Consider the following 13,995-nt stretch of genomic DNA (forward strand, 5'->3'; position numbering starts at 1 on the left):
GAAATGATCTGTTACAAAATAAAGGTCCTGCATTGGAAACGTTACCTAAGTAGGCCTATAAGTAGCCTATGTAGGCTAAATATATTATCAGGAAAATGTACTTCCATTTTCAAAAGTAAAAGTAGCCTAGGCCTACTCAATGCAGAAGTGACTGTTTTATGCTATTATATATTAGATTATTATTACCAATGCAATGATAAAGCAGTGTTTGTAGCAGTATGAGGTAGAGCTAATTTTTTTATTTTTTGGACTGCAAATCATTTTCATTGTGGGTTTAAATATTATTAATTTTCTTTAATTCATAAATTGTTTGCTTGGTAAAGATTACAATGGTTAAAAGGAAAAGCAGCAGATCCTCAAATTTGAGAAGCTGGAACCATGCTTTTTTTGCATTATAAAATACTATTATCAGAATAGCCAATTCATTTTTGTCAGTCAAGTTATCGATTAAACGACTAATGTTTCTTATCTGCTTGTAGGCCTCTATAGGCTACTGTTGGGTATATAGGCCTACACTATTTTATAAACTCTTAATATGTTTTGTGTGCGGAAATCTTAATTTGTAAAGTATATCAGATAAATGTAAAGTAAATTTAGAAAGTGTGGATCCTGAGAGACTCACCTTCAGTCTGGCTGATGCAAATAAAATGTGGAATTTCTTTTAGCATTTTCTGGTTTGCGAGAATAACCCGCCAGGAAGCCTGGACCAAAAATGTTCACAATTCTTCCATGATCAGGGCCTCATTGATTTTTTTTCTCCAGATTTCCCAAACCACACTAATTGAATATCCCTGCTGTCTTCTTTGGTTTTCTCAATGGATTCGCATTCCAGAGATCCATCCAGAATTTCAGTGCATTCAGAGATCAAAGAGTGTCTCTGATCTTGGAAGTTCAAGATGTTGCCTCCTTGTCAACACCTCTTGATTTACGACAGGTAAATAACCTGGGGAAAGCTCACATCTAAAGAGTGTAAAACCTTTGATTAAACCTTTGTTTTTTTTCTTTGAACACTGATCACAACAAAGTTACCTTTCTTTTTTATTGTGACTGTAATGTCTCCAATCATTTTCTTTACTCATTTACAATAACTAAAATTAGTATTGAAAACACTGGTAACAATTTGCTTTACTGTTCCATTCCTGTCATTTAATACCTCAATTAGCAAAAAGCCCCTGTCCCTGGACCTCTCACCAACAAGCCATCCGTGACACTGACTTTCTCCCCAAAAAAACCTAGCTCTTCAGATTGGCTTAGTCAGTGAAATGTTTTTATATTTACTTGTTCGACTATTAGTCTGTTGTTTTATTGTTGTGCATCAGTTTTTATCTTCTATTATTTGTCCTTGAGTGTCCTAAAAAGCGCCCTTTAATGAATAAAATGTGTTATAATACTAGATATTATACTACTTAAGATTAAATAAATAAAAAGTCAATACCACTGTTGTAGAAATAGTGTGCACATTTAATACAAAACACACGCACCATAGTACACACACACACACACACACACACACACACACACAAATAAATAATCAAATAAAATAGTACAATAAATGAAATAAATACAAAAACACAGCACAAAGAAATATATAAGAAAGTAAATGTATATAAAAATAAAACAAGTAAATACAAAAGTTAAAACAAGGCTAAATATATATACACTGAGTTTTGTAACTCTTAACTTTAAGTTAAATGTATGTGTGTTGTGTGACTGACTATATGAAATGTTTTGTGTGTAGTGTATGATTATTTTTTGGCATCTGCCCTCTCCCTCCTCTTTTCCTCCTGCCACTGTTCTAATGTGTTGGTTGCTGTGACAGGACAGTAGATGTGGCCGTAGTATTGGCCATGTCCAGTTTCCTTTAAACGGGGCTGGTGACACTGGCGACACTGGTTTGTTTCTACAGTGCGAATGTAGGGTCTGCGGACAGTTGGTGGGGATGGAAGGGGAGCAGAAGGGGCAATTATTTTAGGATACTGGGCCGGGACTTGTGGGAACAAAAAAATTGGTTGTGAAATAACCGGGTTTGGGACCACAAGAAAAGGGGTAGAGGCAGGTTGAGGTGGCTGCAGCGCAAAAAGCTGCCTTTGTACAGGCAACTGGGTGGGATGGAGGTGGGGAGCCGCAGTCTTCCTCCTGTCCACTGCCTGCCCTACTGTGCTCTGCAGGTTGTATTGTTTTTTAGGACCAGGATGTACAGGAGCAGTAGTGGGCCTCATTTTGTGAGGTGGGAGAGGCACCGGAGCAACAGGTACTTGGGGAGGAAGGTTGAGTCCTTGCTGCAGGATGCTGAGGTCCTGCCTCTTCAGCCGCCTGTTGTTGCAGAAGGTCCTGCCACAGAGCCACGATGGTCCCCACCTGTTGTGGGCTGACGGTGTTGCCAGGTTCAGCCCTCAGTCCCACCAAGTACTGTGCCAGGCTGTCCACTTTGTCCATCCCTGGGACACCACGCTCATCCACAGCCTGGAAAATGTCACAGTACATTTCAATCAAAAAACAAAACAAAAACACACAATATCACAGCTGTTGCAGTGTAAAGTGTCACAAGAAGACTTACCAGTTGTTGCTCAGGTGCTGCTAGGGTCCTAGCCGCGGCCCCAGAGGGACCATCAGTGTGAGCAATGGGGAGAGGGGCCGGTAAGATGGCGGTAGTGGGAGGCACAAGAGGAGGAGTGTACATTGGCAGCACAGGAGGAGGGGTGGCACAGACCGATGGCATGATCTGTTAAATGCAATAAGATTTTATTTTATTAAGCTTTTATTCATTCTTAGGATTTTTACATATTACCTTATAAACATTTTACATACTTGATTACATCATGAGCAGGTGTGCACACTGTCACAGTATGATAAAACATATGAAAAGAATAATTACCAGTTGTTGCTCAGGGGCCTCTGTACTGTCAGATGCGGAGGAGAGAGCTGGATTGCTGGCTGAGCTTGTTGTCATCACAGCGGACACGTCCAGGAGCCGGCCTGTTTCCTGCATCTGAGGGCCAAACCCCAAGGGCAGCAAACCTCCGCAGGCGTAGCATCCACTCCTCATTCCCCATCGCTCTGTGCTTTTTGAGTTTTGAAGCCATCTACCATAAATATGGAAGTGTCATTTATAACAAACCAACAAACGTTTAACCACTAAATATCATTACACCTGAATATACAGCCTCCAGTGAGGGCAATGTTAATACAGTGAAATACAGTGTTGTCTAAATCAGCTAACCCTAACTAAAGTGAGATCAGTGTGTAATACATGAATAAGAATAACATGCCACAGTAGCCTAACGGTATGATTATTCTAGTATGATATTGACACAGTTCTTTTTTTCCGCTCAAAAAGAGGACAATGATTTAACGGTTTAGTGATGTTAGGTAGGCTATAGCTTAATAATTACGAGAGTAGGTCTGCCTTCGTTTTCCCAACCAATAGCAGAACTTAATGCAGACCTAGGCTACTATCGTAGCCTAAATATTAAGCTGTTTTCATTTAGGAAAGCCAGATATCTGGGTGTGGAAGAAAAGCACTTATCAGGCTACCGCTACCTACATTATAAATTCAATCGGCTAAGAAGTAATGGTCACTTATGTTATGTTTAACACCGTGAACGGGCGTTTGAAAAGAGGATTAGATGCGTAGAGCCGCAGCAATGTATCGGTATGATGACCCATAGATAGTAGCCTATAGCGTTTGACCCAGCGACATGTAGCCTATAACACTGTAGCCTAACACAACCGTGTGTAAACTAAACGGCGACAGCAGCAAGTTTGCTGTCAAAACTGTAACGTAGCTAATACGATATAGCCTACCTAGACTTTTTTAATTTTTTTTCCGTGTGTAAACTTAACGGCGACAGTAGCCACTGCCGTGTGTAAACCAAACGGCGACAGTAACAAGTTCGCTGTCAAATAAACATATGATAGCCTATTATATCAAACTGTAACGTCTGATTATAATCATTCATTTATTCACGTCTGAACATTATAATTGTACATACCTTTTACTTTCCCCTTTATTCTCCGTCTTCTCTTCTCCTCTCTTTTCTTCTCTTCTCTTCTCGCATCTCTCGCCCACTGCTAGTGAGTGATTGACAGCTCGTCAACGGTCCCTGAAAGAAAGGCCCGCCCCTGAAAGAATGGCGTCGGGACTTGATTGGCCCTTGAAAGAGTTGACTAGCCATTTCATTGGCTGTAGAAAGATTGCCTCATTGATTTTTCTTCTGCAGATTTCCCAAACCACACTAATTGAATATCCCTGCTGTCTTCTTTGGTTTCCTCAATGGATTCGCATTCCAGAGATCCATCCAGAATTTCAGTGCATTTTAAATGCAGTGATCAAAAACCAGACTCCTGCCGAAACCCGGGATCGAACCAGGGACCTTTAGATCTTCAGTCTAACGCTCTCCCAACTGAGCTATTTCGGCCAGACACACATTACTAGACGCTATGCAGAATATATACGTAGGCGGTAGGCCTACATTCTACTCCTACTGTTAGGCCATTAGGTTGGCGCCATCGTGAGGCAGGAGAGGGTCACTACTGCACACATGTTAAATGGTCTAGACTCGCACAGAGCCAGATCAAACGAGTAAAGGCCTTTAGGTTAGCGCCATCGTGAGGCAAGAGAGGGTCACTACTGCACACATGTTAAATGGTCTAGTCTCGCACAGAGCCAGATCAAACGAGTAAAGGCCTTTAGGTTAGCGCCATCGTGAGGCAAGAGAGGGTCACTACTGCACACATGTTAAATGGTCTAGTCTCGCACAGAGCCAGATCAAACGAGTAAGCCCTGACTGCAGCTCGCAGATCGAGGAGGGCTAAATCTATCTTAAATGTGGGCAGGGTTAAACGTTTAGCCCTGCTCTAAGAATTTGCGATGCACATAGCCGGTAAGTAGGTTGTGAACCAGCGGGGAGTTCTGAATGCACAGAACGGCCGCCATCTTGGAAAGCCCGCAGTCGCCTAAATGACTGGGCCTCTGAAAAGGTCCAGTCATTGGGCCCCCTTTACTCATACTGAACTTGTATCAATGTGCATGATGCACTTATTCCTAAATAAATACAGGGCCGGTTTTAGCCAGTTAGGTTAGGGTGGGCTACTGAAAGAATAGTGGGCAGAGATAGCCTACCTACGATGTGAGAGCGCGTGTAGCTTTTTTGCCCTTGCAAGATCTCTGTACCTGCTTTTTGCCACATTTATTGTAACATTTACTGTAATGTAAGCTTTTAGACACAGCAATGCTGTAGGGGGGGTTTACCATGATAGCACTGCTACCAGAAGCTTTCCTCATCAGTATAACAACCATCTACCACCTTCGTTTAAAGGCTAAATATGTCATTTTCTTAGAAAATAATAGATAAAATATACAGAATAATTTGCAGAGCACCCTCACAAAGACACCTCAAAACTTGATGAAATATCACAGTATCTCCGAATTGAAAATCCCCTTCTGCTGGCAGAAATACTGATATATTAAGGAATTTTCCGGGGGTCTAAAGCCCTTGAAAGTTCTCTTTTTTTTCCTTTCTTTTCTGGTACCCTGATTTGTATCCAGGTCCTGGCATCACTGAGCTTGCTAGGTTAGCTTGCTCACCATCAATACATAGCTAACGCTTGTTTGGTTGACCTGCTGCATGCAACAGTTTTGAGGGGGGAAAAACGACCCATGATATTTTTAATTTTTCAATATAAAATGTGATATATTTTACCCAAGTAACAATGAATAAAAAAAAGTATTTTATTATAGAAAGTTCTCTTGCGAATATAGCGTTCATAATAAAGGTTGGCTAAGTCAACTCCAAAATTTTTTTTTTTGTTTTTTTCTCTGGGACCCCCTGGTGGCTGGGACCGAGAAAGCTTTCCCACATTCTACCCCTTATGGGCGGCCCTGCGCCTAGGCCAGTGCTTCTCAAATGGGGGGGAGGGGGGGGCGCCGTGAGTTGTCAGGGGGGGGCGCGGGCTGCCTTGAATTCCAACTGACAAAAAATAAATAAAAAAATTTACTTTTTATTTATTTTTTGTGCTAGCTAGCGATGTGTGCTTGTGTATGGTCATATCCGCGCGAAAGGCCGCAATTTGCAGTAAATAACTGTCCACGTGTTTCTCCAAGTGTCTCTGTAGGCTATTTAAAAATAAATCAAGCAAGTTAGTAGACTAATAATACCATTAATGAATTATAGGTTATCACATCACAGAAGGCCTATTGGCCTATAATAATAAAAAAACACCACCTTAACTATGTTTACAGTTTAAAAATGTTTTGAATAAAATGCAAACCTCAGTGAATCATTTGCTCTTGTTTCTCTGTCCTGAGATTCACACAGACTGAGCAGTCTTGTTTAAATGTTACAAATTGAGCTAATAAACTGAACTTTGAATTTTTTTGCTGCAGAAGTTATCTCAGCTAATTTTTGTTGATTGTATGCAGAATGCTTGTGCCAGAAACTCATACAGTGGTTTTGTACAGATAAATAAATAAATATTAGCAGGTTCTCAACAGTATTTCAATTTAGGGGGGGCGCGAAAACATTTCTGTCCCCTAGGGGGGGCATGACAGAAAGTAATTGAGAACCACTGGCCTAGGCAACGCACGTCAGCGTCCTCATCCCACCGCTCTCCCCCCTAAAGTTCCCTGTGAGCACACACACACAAAGTCCGTGGATCAGCGGTCCCGTAGGCCTAACTGAATTTAATTCAAACACGTAGTCAGTATCATGTTTAATTTTTCTATCTTCATAACAAACTAAATTGCATGAAAATCGGTTCAGAATTGAGCGAGTTACAGTCTGTTTCATTGCAGTCTGTATCTCTCCAAAACACTTTGAACTTAGCAGGCTGTTAAAGATGGCGGCCATTTTGTGCATGCGCGACTCATATCGTGCAGGCTCCTCACTTCGTGTAGCGACGTATATATGTTGTAGCGACAAGGGGCACTTGAATCAAACTACAGGTAGTAGTATACCGGCAGGGCCGACGGACTGCGGGGGAAAGTGTGACAGTCTTGGGGGGGGGGGGGCAAGACAGAGGGGGGCCCATAAAAAAATAATTAACAAGCTAAATGTGGGCCCCCGATCTTCGAAGGCCCTGAACAATGCCATTCCAAAAAAATAAAAAATTGACTGGCTCATGATAGGCCCCTGAGCCTTGCAAGGAGATCAGGGGCCTGCGCATGACTAAGGCATGTGTGCGGGAGAGTAAGCAGGAGCAAGCCGACATTAAATTTAACTGGTGGCGATAATAAACGCAGCGATGTTTCTATGGGGATATTTAGCTGTACAGAAATAAGTGCTGGCAAAGCTAGAACAGTTTAAGACTCCACATCACTGTGGCAACACAACCTATCTATTAGCTCAGACAGCGCAGAGAAAAGTCTGATGAATGCATGAGAGTGATGGCTATGCACAACTGTAAGGTCAGTGTCTGTTGTATTTTTGTATTCAAAATTAACAGTTGTTTATTTCTATAATGCGCATTGGCATCTTTGAGCAAAATACCCCCAAACTGTACGCGCCGCGCCTCCTGTGATCCTGGCCAGTGACCACCTTCATTAAGACATTTTCTGGGGGAAACACTGGTAAAAGTAATGATTTGGTCATTCATCAAATGAAATATTGTGGAGTTGTCTGGCTCAGAGAGCCATGTGTATTGTAAGACCGCCTTTCAGGGGGCCCATCAGGACTTTTTGTATAGGGGCCCAGAATTTGGTGCTACGCCCCTGTATACCGGTAGTATAAATTATGGTCAGACCGGTTCAGTTAGAGCATAATACAGAGGTTAAATGTTTCACGGGCTGTCTTATATAATAATAATACATTAGTAATTGTATATTTTTAAAATAATTTTAAACGGACTTTATTTGTGTCAGATTTCGCAATCGCATCCAACGACGCGCAGCCAGCGTGCGTCCAAAGCGCGCGTCATGACGTCATCACGCCGGACTGAATGAAGCGTCATCCTATCTGATGTAGAGCGGCACGGCGGCCTTTCTTTGCTGCTCTACATTTCCCCAAGCTTTCCGCTCTTATCCCGGTGTTTCAGCTCTTCTGAAGTCTTTAACCATGAATAGAAAGTCGCCACTTGTGGCTGTGTGCCTGCTGCTCCTAGCTGTTCTGAGCTCGGAGGTCTTAGCGGACGGTTTGGTGAACGAGGACGTGAAGAGGACCGTGGATCTGAGCACTCATTTGGCCAAGATCACCGCGGAAATCCTGCTGTCCAACCAGGGACACTCGGCCGTCAGCAACTTTATATTAGCGGTGGAGGCTGACCTGGCCCCACACCTGGCGTACATCGGAGCTTCGGTGAGACAAAAACTAGTGAAGGAGTAGACGCTGCCTCTTACCGGCTCGTTAGCTTTTAGCCTGTTAGCCAATTGATAGTAGGCTACACATTATGCTGTGCGAATTCTCGCTGCACTCAAATGTGGCATTTTTCTACGTTAGATTAAATGCCCCAGTAGTGCACATACATATAGCATGCTAGCGTACGGGTTTACATTGTGTTCATTGATTGCATGGGAAACACAGCTACTAGCTGGGTTATGTGATATGATGCAGTGTGGTCCTGCGTGCAGCTCTGCAAGCTAGCTAGTCAAACACCTACAGTTAGCTACCACTACATGATGTATGTCGCTTAATGCAAGGTATTGTCATCGGCTCATTTGTTGCGAGATGAAATGCACCGAGCATCTTAACTTGGATTAGATAAATTAATTTTGAATGGCTGAGGATGTGCGTAAGTGGATGTGAACTTCCGCAGCGTTGCATGCTCTGTCAGTGACTGAATGACACGTATGCGCTGGGCAGCTCACTTCCGTGTGTGACTGCGCAGGCCTGCCCCTTCCACTATGTACGTATGTAATAATGCTGTTTTTAGCCAGAACAATAATCTATACATGGTTATTTTAAATATGGCAATTTTCTTTATTAACCTTTAAATCATCCTGTATTGAAAGTGTTTTCAGCGTAATCCTAATATATAATATGCTCAAACTGCCATGTTTCCACAGGTGAAGGGTGATGAGGAGGAGGATGGCACACTTGAACTGGTACTGACAACAATAAAGGGCCAAAGGTAAGAGATCAGACTCCTGCTTTGCTATTAAATTGTATTTTTTTGACCTCTAATCAGATATGTGTTACGGCAGCATCATTGACATCACTATGCAAATGTATCTAAACCATGTTCCTCTCTGTCCTGTCTCATCTGCACAGTGGGCAGTTTTACAAAGTGCAGCTGCCCTCCAGTCTGGCAGCGGGCGCTCAGCTGAAGGTGAAGGCGGAGATAACACTCAGCCACGTCCTGCAGCCCTTCCCCACACACGTCACCCAGGCTGAGCGCCAGTTGGTTGTCTACCAGGGGAACCACTACATGTACTCCCCGTACCCCACCCGCAGCCAGACTACACGTGTCCGCCTGTCCTCCAAGACTGTGGAGACCTACACCAAGCTGGGCAACCCCAGCAAGAACGATGAGATCATTGAGTACGGACCCTTCCGTGACGTGGGTCCGTTCAGTGAGGTACGCTTCTCGGCAGATTTGACGATAAAATCAAGCGAGGCTGCGAAAAAGTTGCTAACACTGTGTTTTTGTATGTTCCCTACTGTCCAGGATACAATGAAGATCCATTATGAAAACAACTCACCCTTCCTCACCATCAGCAGCATCACTCGTACCATTGAGGTCTCCCACTGGGGTAACATTGCTGTCGAGGAGACCATCGACTTGAGGCACACAGGAGCCGTCCTGAAGGGGCCCTTTTCACGTTACGATTATCAGCGACAGTCAGACAGCGGCATCTCATCCGTCAAGTCTTTCAAGGTGTTGCATCAAACACAACCCCCTCTTGTCTGACTTCTTTTTACTGTTTAGGCGATGGTGATTACTAACTATGCTCTCTCCTCAACAGACTATCCTTCCCGCCTCGGCCCAGGACGTCTACTACAGAGATGAGATCGGCAACATCTCCACCTCCCATCTGCATGTTCTGGAGGACTCAGTGGAGGTGGAGATCCGCCCTCGCTTCCCCTTGTTCGGAGGCTGGAAGACCCACTACATGCTCGGCTACAATCTGCCCAGCTACGAGTACCTTTACACTCTGGGTGAGTGGACTTCTGGTAACCCTAACTAATCCACACACGGGAGAAACTATTTAATTTATTTAGTATTTAGTATGGTAATACATGTAGTCTGATGCAGCATGCAAATACCTGGATTCCCTCCTACATCCGGTCGGGATTTTAAGTTTGGAAATCAGCATGTTTTTTGGGGCGATTCTGACCCACAATTCACTGCGTATAGGGTGTTACCTCACATCGACAGACTTATGTGTAAAAACAACCAGCAATGCAACAGATATATAAGAAAGAGGGTCAGCTCACGGCACAACGTTATGATGCAATAAATAAGTTAGTATGTCCCAATTGAGTGCTTACTGCATGTTAACTACGTTGTTTTGATGGCCAGCTGTAGAATGGTAAAAATAAATAATAATAGTATGCTATTTGGAACGCAGGGATAATTGAGAGTAAATCAATGCCTTGCTCAGGGGCCAGCTCAGCGGGGCAGATGCCTGCTGTCCTCATGATGTGAACTCTGTGTGTGTGTTGCTAAAGTATCACATAACCTCTTATTCCAGGTGACCAGTATGCACTGAAGATGAGACTAGTTGACCACGTGTATGATGACCAGGTCATCGACTCCCTGACTGTGAAAATCATCCTGCCAGAGGGGGCCAGGTCAGTGTTTTCAAGCAGATCTACAGTGCTAGGTTGAGATGTTTGATGTTCTTGATGCTGATTTCTGCATATTTCCGCTGTCCTCTTTTATCAGAAACATCCACGTGGATACCCCTTACAAAATTGATCGCTTGCCCAACCAGCTGCACTATACATACCTGGATACTTTTGGCCGACCAGTGCTGGTTGCCACCAAGAACAACCTGGTGGAGCACCACATTCAGGATGTTGTGGTAAGGCGAGTGGGCGGAAAGGAAGGGGAATGTGGGCATGCTGCATTGTATACTTCTATGTGCATTATTTACCAGTGGTTATTGATTTGAAGAAGATTGCTTTGACTAACATAACATGTAGCTACTGCCGTGTTATTCACCACATAGCAAGATATGTGGAATCTAGATCTACCAAAGACTTGATCCATAAATAATCAAATGAGTGATTCTATTGTCTAACAAATTATGACAATTATTGTTTTAGCACGACACATTGGGACATGTAGCTCTCTTAAGTCCATGTTCAGAGGGTGCCCCCATAGCTTATCAGTTAATACACAGACTATTAACACCAATGTCCCTTGTTCTAGTACTGTGTAAACTTCCTCACAAGACTTGCTTCATTTTGACACGAGCTGTGAAATTGCATTACAATCTGAATTAATAAACCTGTTCTGTGATTACCAGGTTCATTATAACTTCAATAAGATCCTGATGCTGCAGGAGCCTCTCTTGGTTGTAGCAGCCTTCTACATCCTCTTCTTCACAGTCATCATCTATGTCCGCCTGGACTTTGCAATCACAAAGGTATGACAACATATTTTCTATGAAGGGAGCCTGGTTTTCTTTTCATTTTTACTGCTGTAAGTGGAATGGTTCTTTTAGCTAACTTCCTGTCAGTTACTGCAGTTAGCAGTCCCCTCGCTCGTCCCTACGTCACCACATTAATGCACTGCGGTCTTCAAGCAGCAAGTTATCTAGCATCATCTCAGATCTATAAGTGTGATAAAACATGATAAAAACCATCAAAACAGACATTGGGAAGGATTTTTACCTGCTCCGCCATTGTAGGCGCATACACATTCACCCATCTGTTGCTCTGGCGTGCACCGACAGTGAGACCATGGAGTGTATATACTATATATGACTGAGACAAGTGTCGGTTTGTAGCGTTCTCTCTTCTGATAGGATAAAAATTTCGGGATACTCCAATAAGTTTATTTGCCGATTACATGCAAAGCAGCTGACTGAGAGATCGGCTTTATGAAATGCGCACATTATGTAAGTGATCACTGTATGAATAAAGAGCGATTTTACACTTATATTAACATAAATAAACCGCTTACTTCACCTTTTAAGTGTGTTGTGAACCAGTTTCAAATCTGTTTCTATGTATTTCTTCTGTGTTCAGGATCCTGCGGCTGAGGTGCGTATGAAGGTGGCCTCCATCACGGAGCAGGTGCTGACTCTGGTCAACAAGCGCCTGGGTCTGTACCGACACATGGACGAGGTGGTGAACCGCTACAAGCAGTCCCGCGACACCGGGGCGCTGAACAGCGGCCGCAAGACTCTGGAGGCTGACCACCGAGCTCTCACCAACGAGATCACCTCACTGCAGTCACGCCTCAAAGCTGAGGGCTCCGACTTGGCTGAGAAGGTGAGTGACGTGTGTTTGAGGGCGCACTTACACTAGGCATTAGTACCGTGCCCGAAAAGATTGGCGGATAAAGTCTAGTCGAGCATGTTGCCCAAGGGTTCGAGTTGGTATGATGTGGAAGTGGAATGTTGGCATCATATTTGGCTGGATGAAAATATTCAAAAACAATCAGATACAAACACGCACGTATTAATTAAGACATGGTGACATATGGCAAGAATATAGTGAGTGCAGCCCGGGACTTGGCCAGGGGCGAAGGAAGGAGGGGGTACAATAGCACTTAAACAGGGTACAGATCAACTGGGCCAAGTGTGAGAGTGAATCGTTGTGAAGTGAAATGAAATGAACTGAATTATCCCCCCACCCCCCCTCTCTCTATGCTCTCAGGTCGGGGAGGTGCAGAAGCTGGACGGCCAGGTGAAGGAGCTGGTGTGCCGCTCCTGCCAGGAGGCGGAGCGTCTGGTGGCCGGTAAGGTCAAGAAGGAGGCTTACATCGAGAGCGAGAAGACTCTGACCGGAAAGAGACAGGAGCTCGTCAGCCGCATCGACAGTCTGCTGGATGCCCTCTAAACTACTCCTGCCACACACTAGCACACACGCAGGCAGACAGACACACACACACACACACACCACCCCCTGCTACAACATACAGCCGACTATTTGTATGTATGAGAATTAAATTAAATGTGACAGATCCTTTCACATTTCTTTATTTTTATTTTTACCATCGTTGAACCCGGACATTGACTGTTAACATCTCATCTTCTGGTAGTTTATCAAAACAAGTGCCTTTGTGCCTTGTGATAAACTCGAGGTCATTGCGTGCTCAGCCACACAGCAGTTATGTCACATCTTTCGGCTTTTTAGTCTGTATTTTTTAGTTTATTGAGCTACACTTCAAATCTAGACTTTTTATTTTTTCACTCTTCAGTATGGTTATGGGACTTTTTTTTGTTTGTTTGAATGAATAGTTGAAGGGCCCAAGTGTATTCGGTCCCATGTCTTTACTCGCATATGCCGTATTCTAAGATTTGGTCATTTCTAGTTCTTAAGTACAAAGGTGGAAGTCTTTTTCCACTCTTTTCTCTTTTGCACTTACAACATTTTTCTACTCGCCCCTGACTGATGCTTATATGTGAACAAATTTGAAGCACTGATTCTGTATCATCCCAAACGCTTGTTGTTTATGTTCATCAGTCGTATTTTCTACATTTTGTATGATTTTCTTTTTTTTGTGTGGTGTTTTTTGACCATGAGATTAGTGAATACATGAGATTACGTTGTATGTGGGAAAAGACATTGAGGGATGGAACACATATGGGCAATAATGTGGGATGCTGTCAAATTTGAAATAAACTTGTGAGAAACTCATCGTTGAGAATTTTTTTTAATTTTTTTTTTAGATAACAGCAGAGGAATTGGGGAGAGATCATTTCTGTTTTTTGAGTGGTGTGATTTTGGAAAGCACTACCCTTGTTTATTCAAAAGAGGGCGCACTTGTGTCAAGGACCACAATCAATCAGGTTTGAGGCTTTTTGTCTCAACAGAAAAATTGTGCTATTTGTCAGTGCCATTAAAGACTCTGCTGACATACATATAAAATCACGTTTTCCCAGCA

General features: G+C 43.2%; 2 protein-coding genes across 2 annotated transcripts; one reads left to right on the forward strand and one right to left on the reverse strand.

The window, feature by feature from the left end:
• Positions 1 to 1,583: 1,583 nt before the first annotated feature.
• On the reverse strand, positions 1,584 to 4,059 carry LOC307249677 (uncharacterized protein). The gene is made up of 4 exons (XM_080026521.1): positions 3,993 to 4,059; positions 2,876 to 3,083; positions 2,558 to 2,722; positions 1,584 to 2,463 (listed from the first exon to the last, which is right to left on the reverse strand). The coding sequence occupies exons 2-4, from the start codon at positions 3,044 to 3,046 to the stop codon at positions 2,182 to 2,184; spliced, it is 618 nt and encodes a 205-aa protein (XP_079882647.1). The 5' UTR covers positions 3,047 to 3,083; positions 3,993 to 4,059; the 3' UTR covers positions 1,584 to 2,181.
• A 3,894-nt stretch (positions 4,060 to 7,953) lies between these two features.
• On the forward strand, positions 7,954 to 13,748 carry rpn1 (ribophorin I). The gene is made up of 10 exons (XM_080025721.1): positions 7,954 to 8,291; positions 8,999 to 9,063; positions 9,204 to 9,510; positions 9,601 to 9,810; positions 9,899 to 10,091; positions 10,628 to 10,727; positions 10,822 to 10,960; positions 11,408 to 11,527; positions 12,132 to 12,377; positions 12,765 to 13,748. Exons 1-10 carry the CDS (start codon positions 8,052 to 8,054, stop codon positions 12,945 to 12,947), a joined length of 1,803 nt encoding a protein of 600 aa, XP_079881847.1. The 5' UTR covers positions 7,954 to 8,051; the 3' UTR covers positions 12,948 to 13,748.
• The last annotated feature ends 247 nt before the right edge of the window (positions 13,749 to 13,995 follow it).

This window comes from Ammodytes marinus (assembly GCF_949987685.1).
Source record: "Ammodytes marinus genome assembly, chromosome: 4".
In the NCBI taxonomy this organism is placed as follows: Eukaryota; Metazoa; Chordata; class Actinopteri; order Uranoscopiformes; family Ammodytidae; genus Ammodytes; species Ammodytes marinus.

What these genes read in the sequence shown, in the direction of transcription:
- LOC307249677 (XM_080026521.1), bottom strand. Translation starts at nt 3,046, where the DNA reads ATGAGGAGTGGATGCTACGCCTGCGGAGGTTTGCTGCCCTTGGGGTTT. An exon ending in AGGCCCCTGAGCAACAACTG is followed by an intron (nt 2,723 to 2,875) that starts GTAATTATTCTT and finishes TGCATTTAACAG; the next exon opens with ATCATGCCATCGGTCTGTGC. An exon ending in CAGCACCTGAGCAACAACTG is followed by an intron (nt 2,464 to 2,557) that starts GTAAGTCTTCTT and finishes GACATTTTCCAG; the next exon opens with GCTGTGGATGAGCGTGGTGT.
- rpn1 (XM_080025721.1), top strand. Translation starts at nt 8,052, where the DNA reads ATGAATAGAAAGTCGCCACTTGTGGCTGTGTGCCTGCTGCTCCTAGCT. An exon ending in TGGCGTACATCGGAGCTTCG is followed by an intron (nt 8,292 to 8,998) that starts GTGAGACAAAAA and finishes ATGTTTCCACAG; the next exon opens with GTGAAGGGTGATGAGGAGGA. An exon ending in ACGTGGGTCCGTTCAGTGAG is followed by an intron (nt 9,511 to 9,600) that starts GTACGCTTCTCG and finishes CCTACTGTCCAG; the next exon opens with GATACAATGAAGATCCATTA.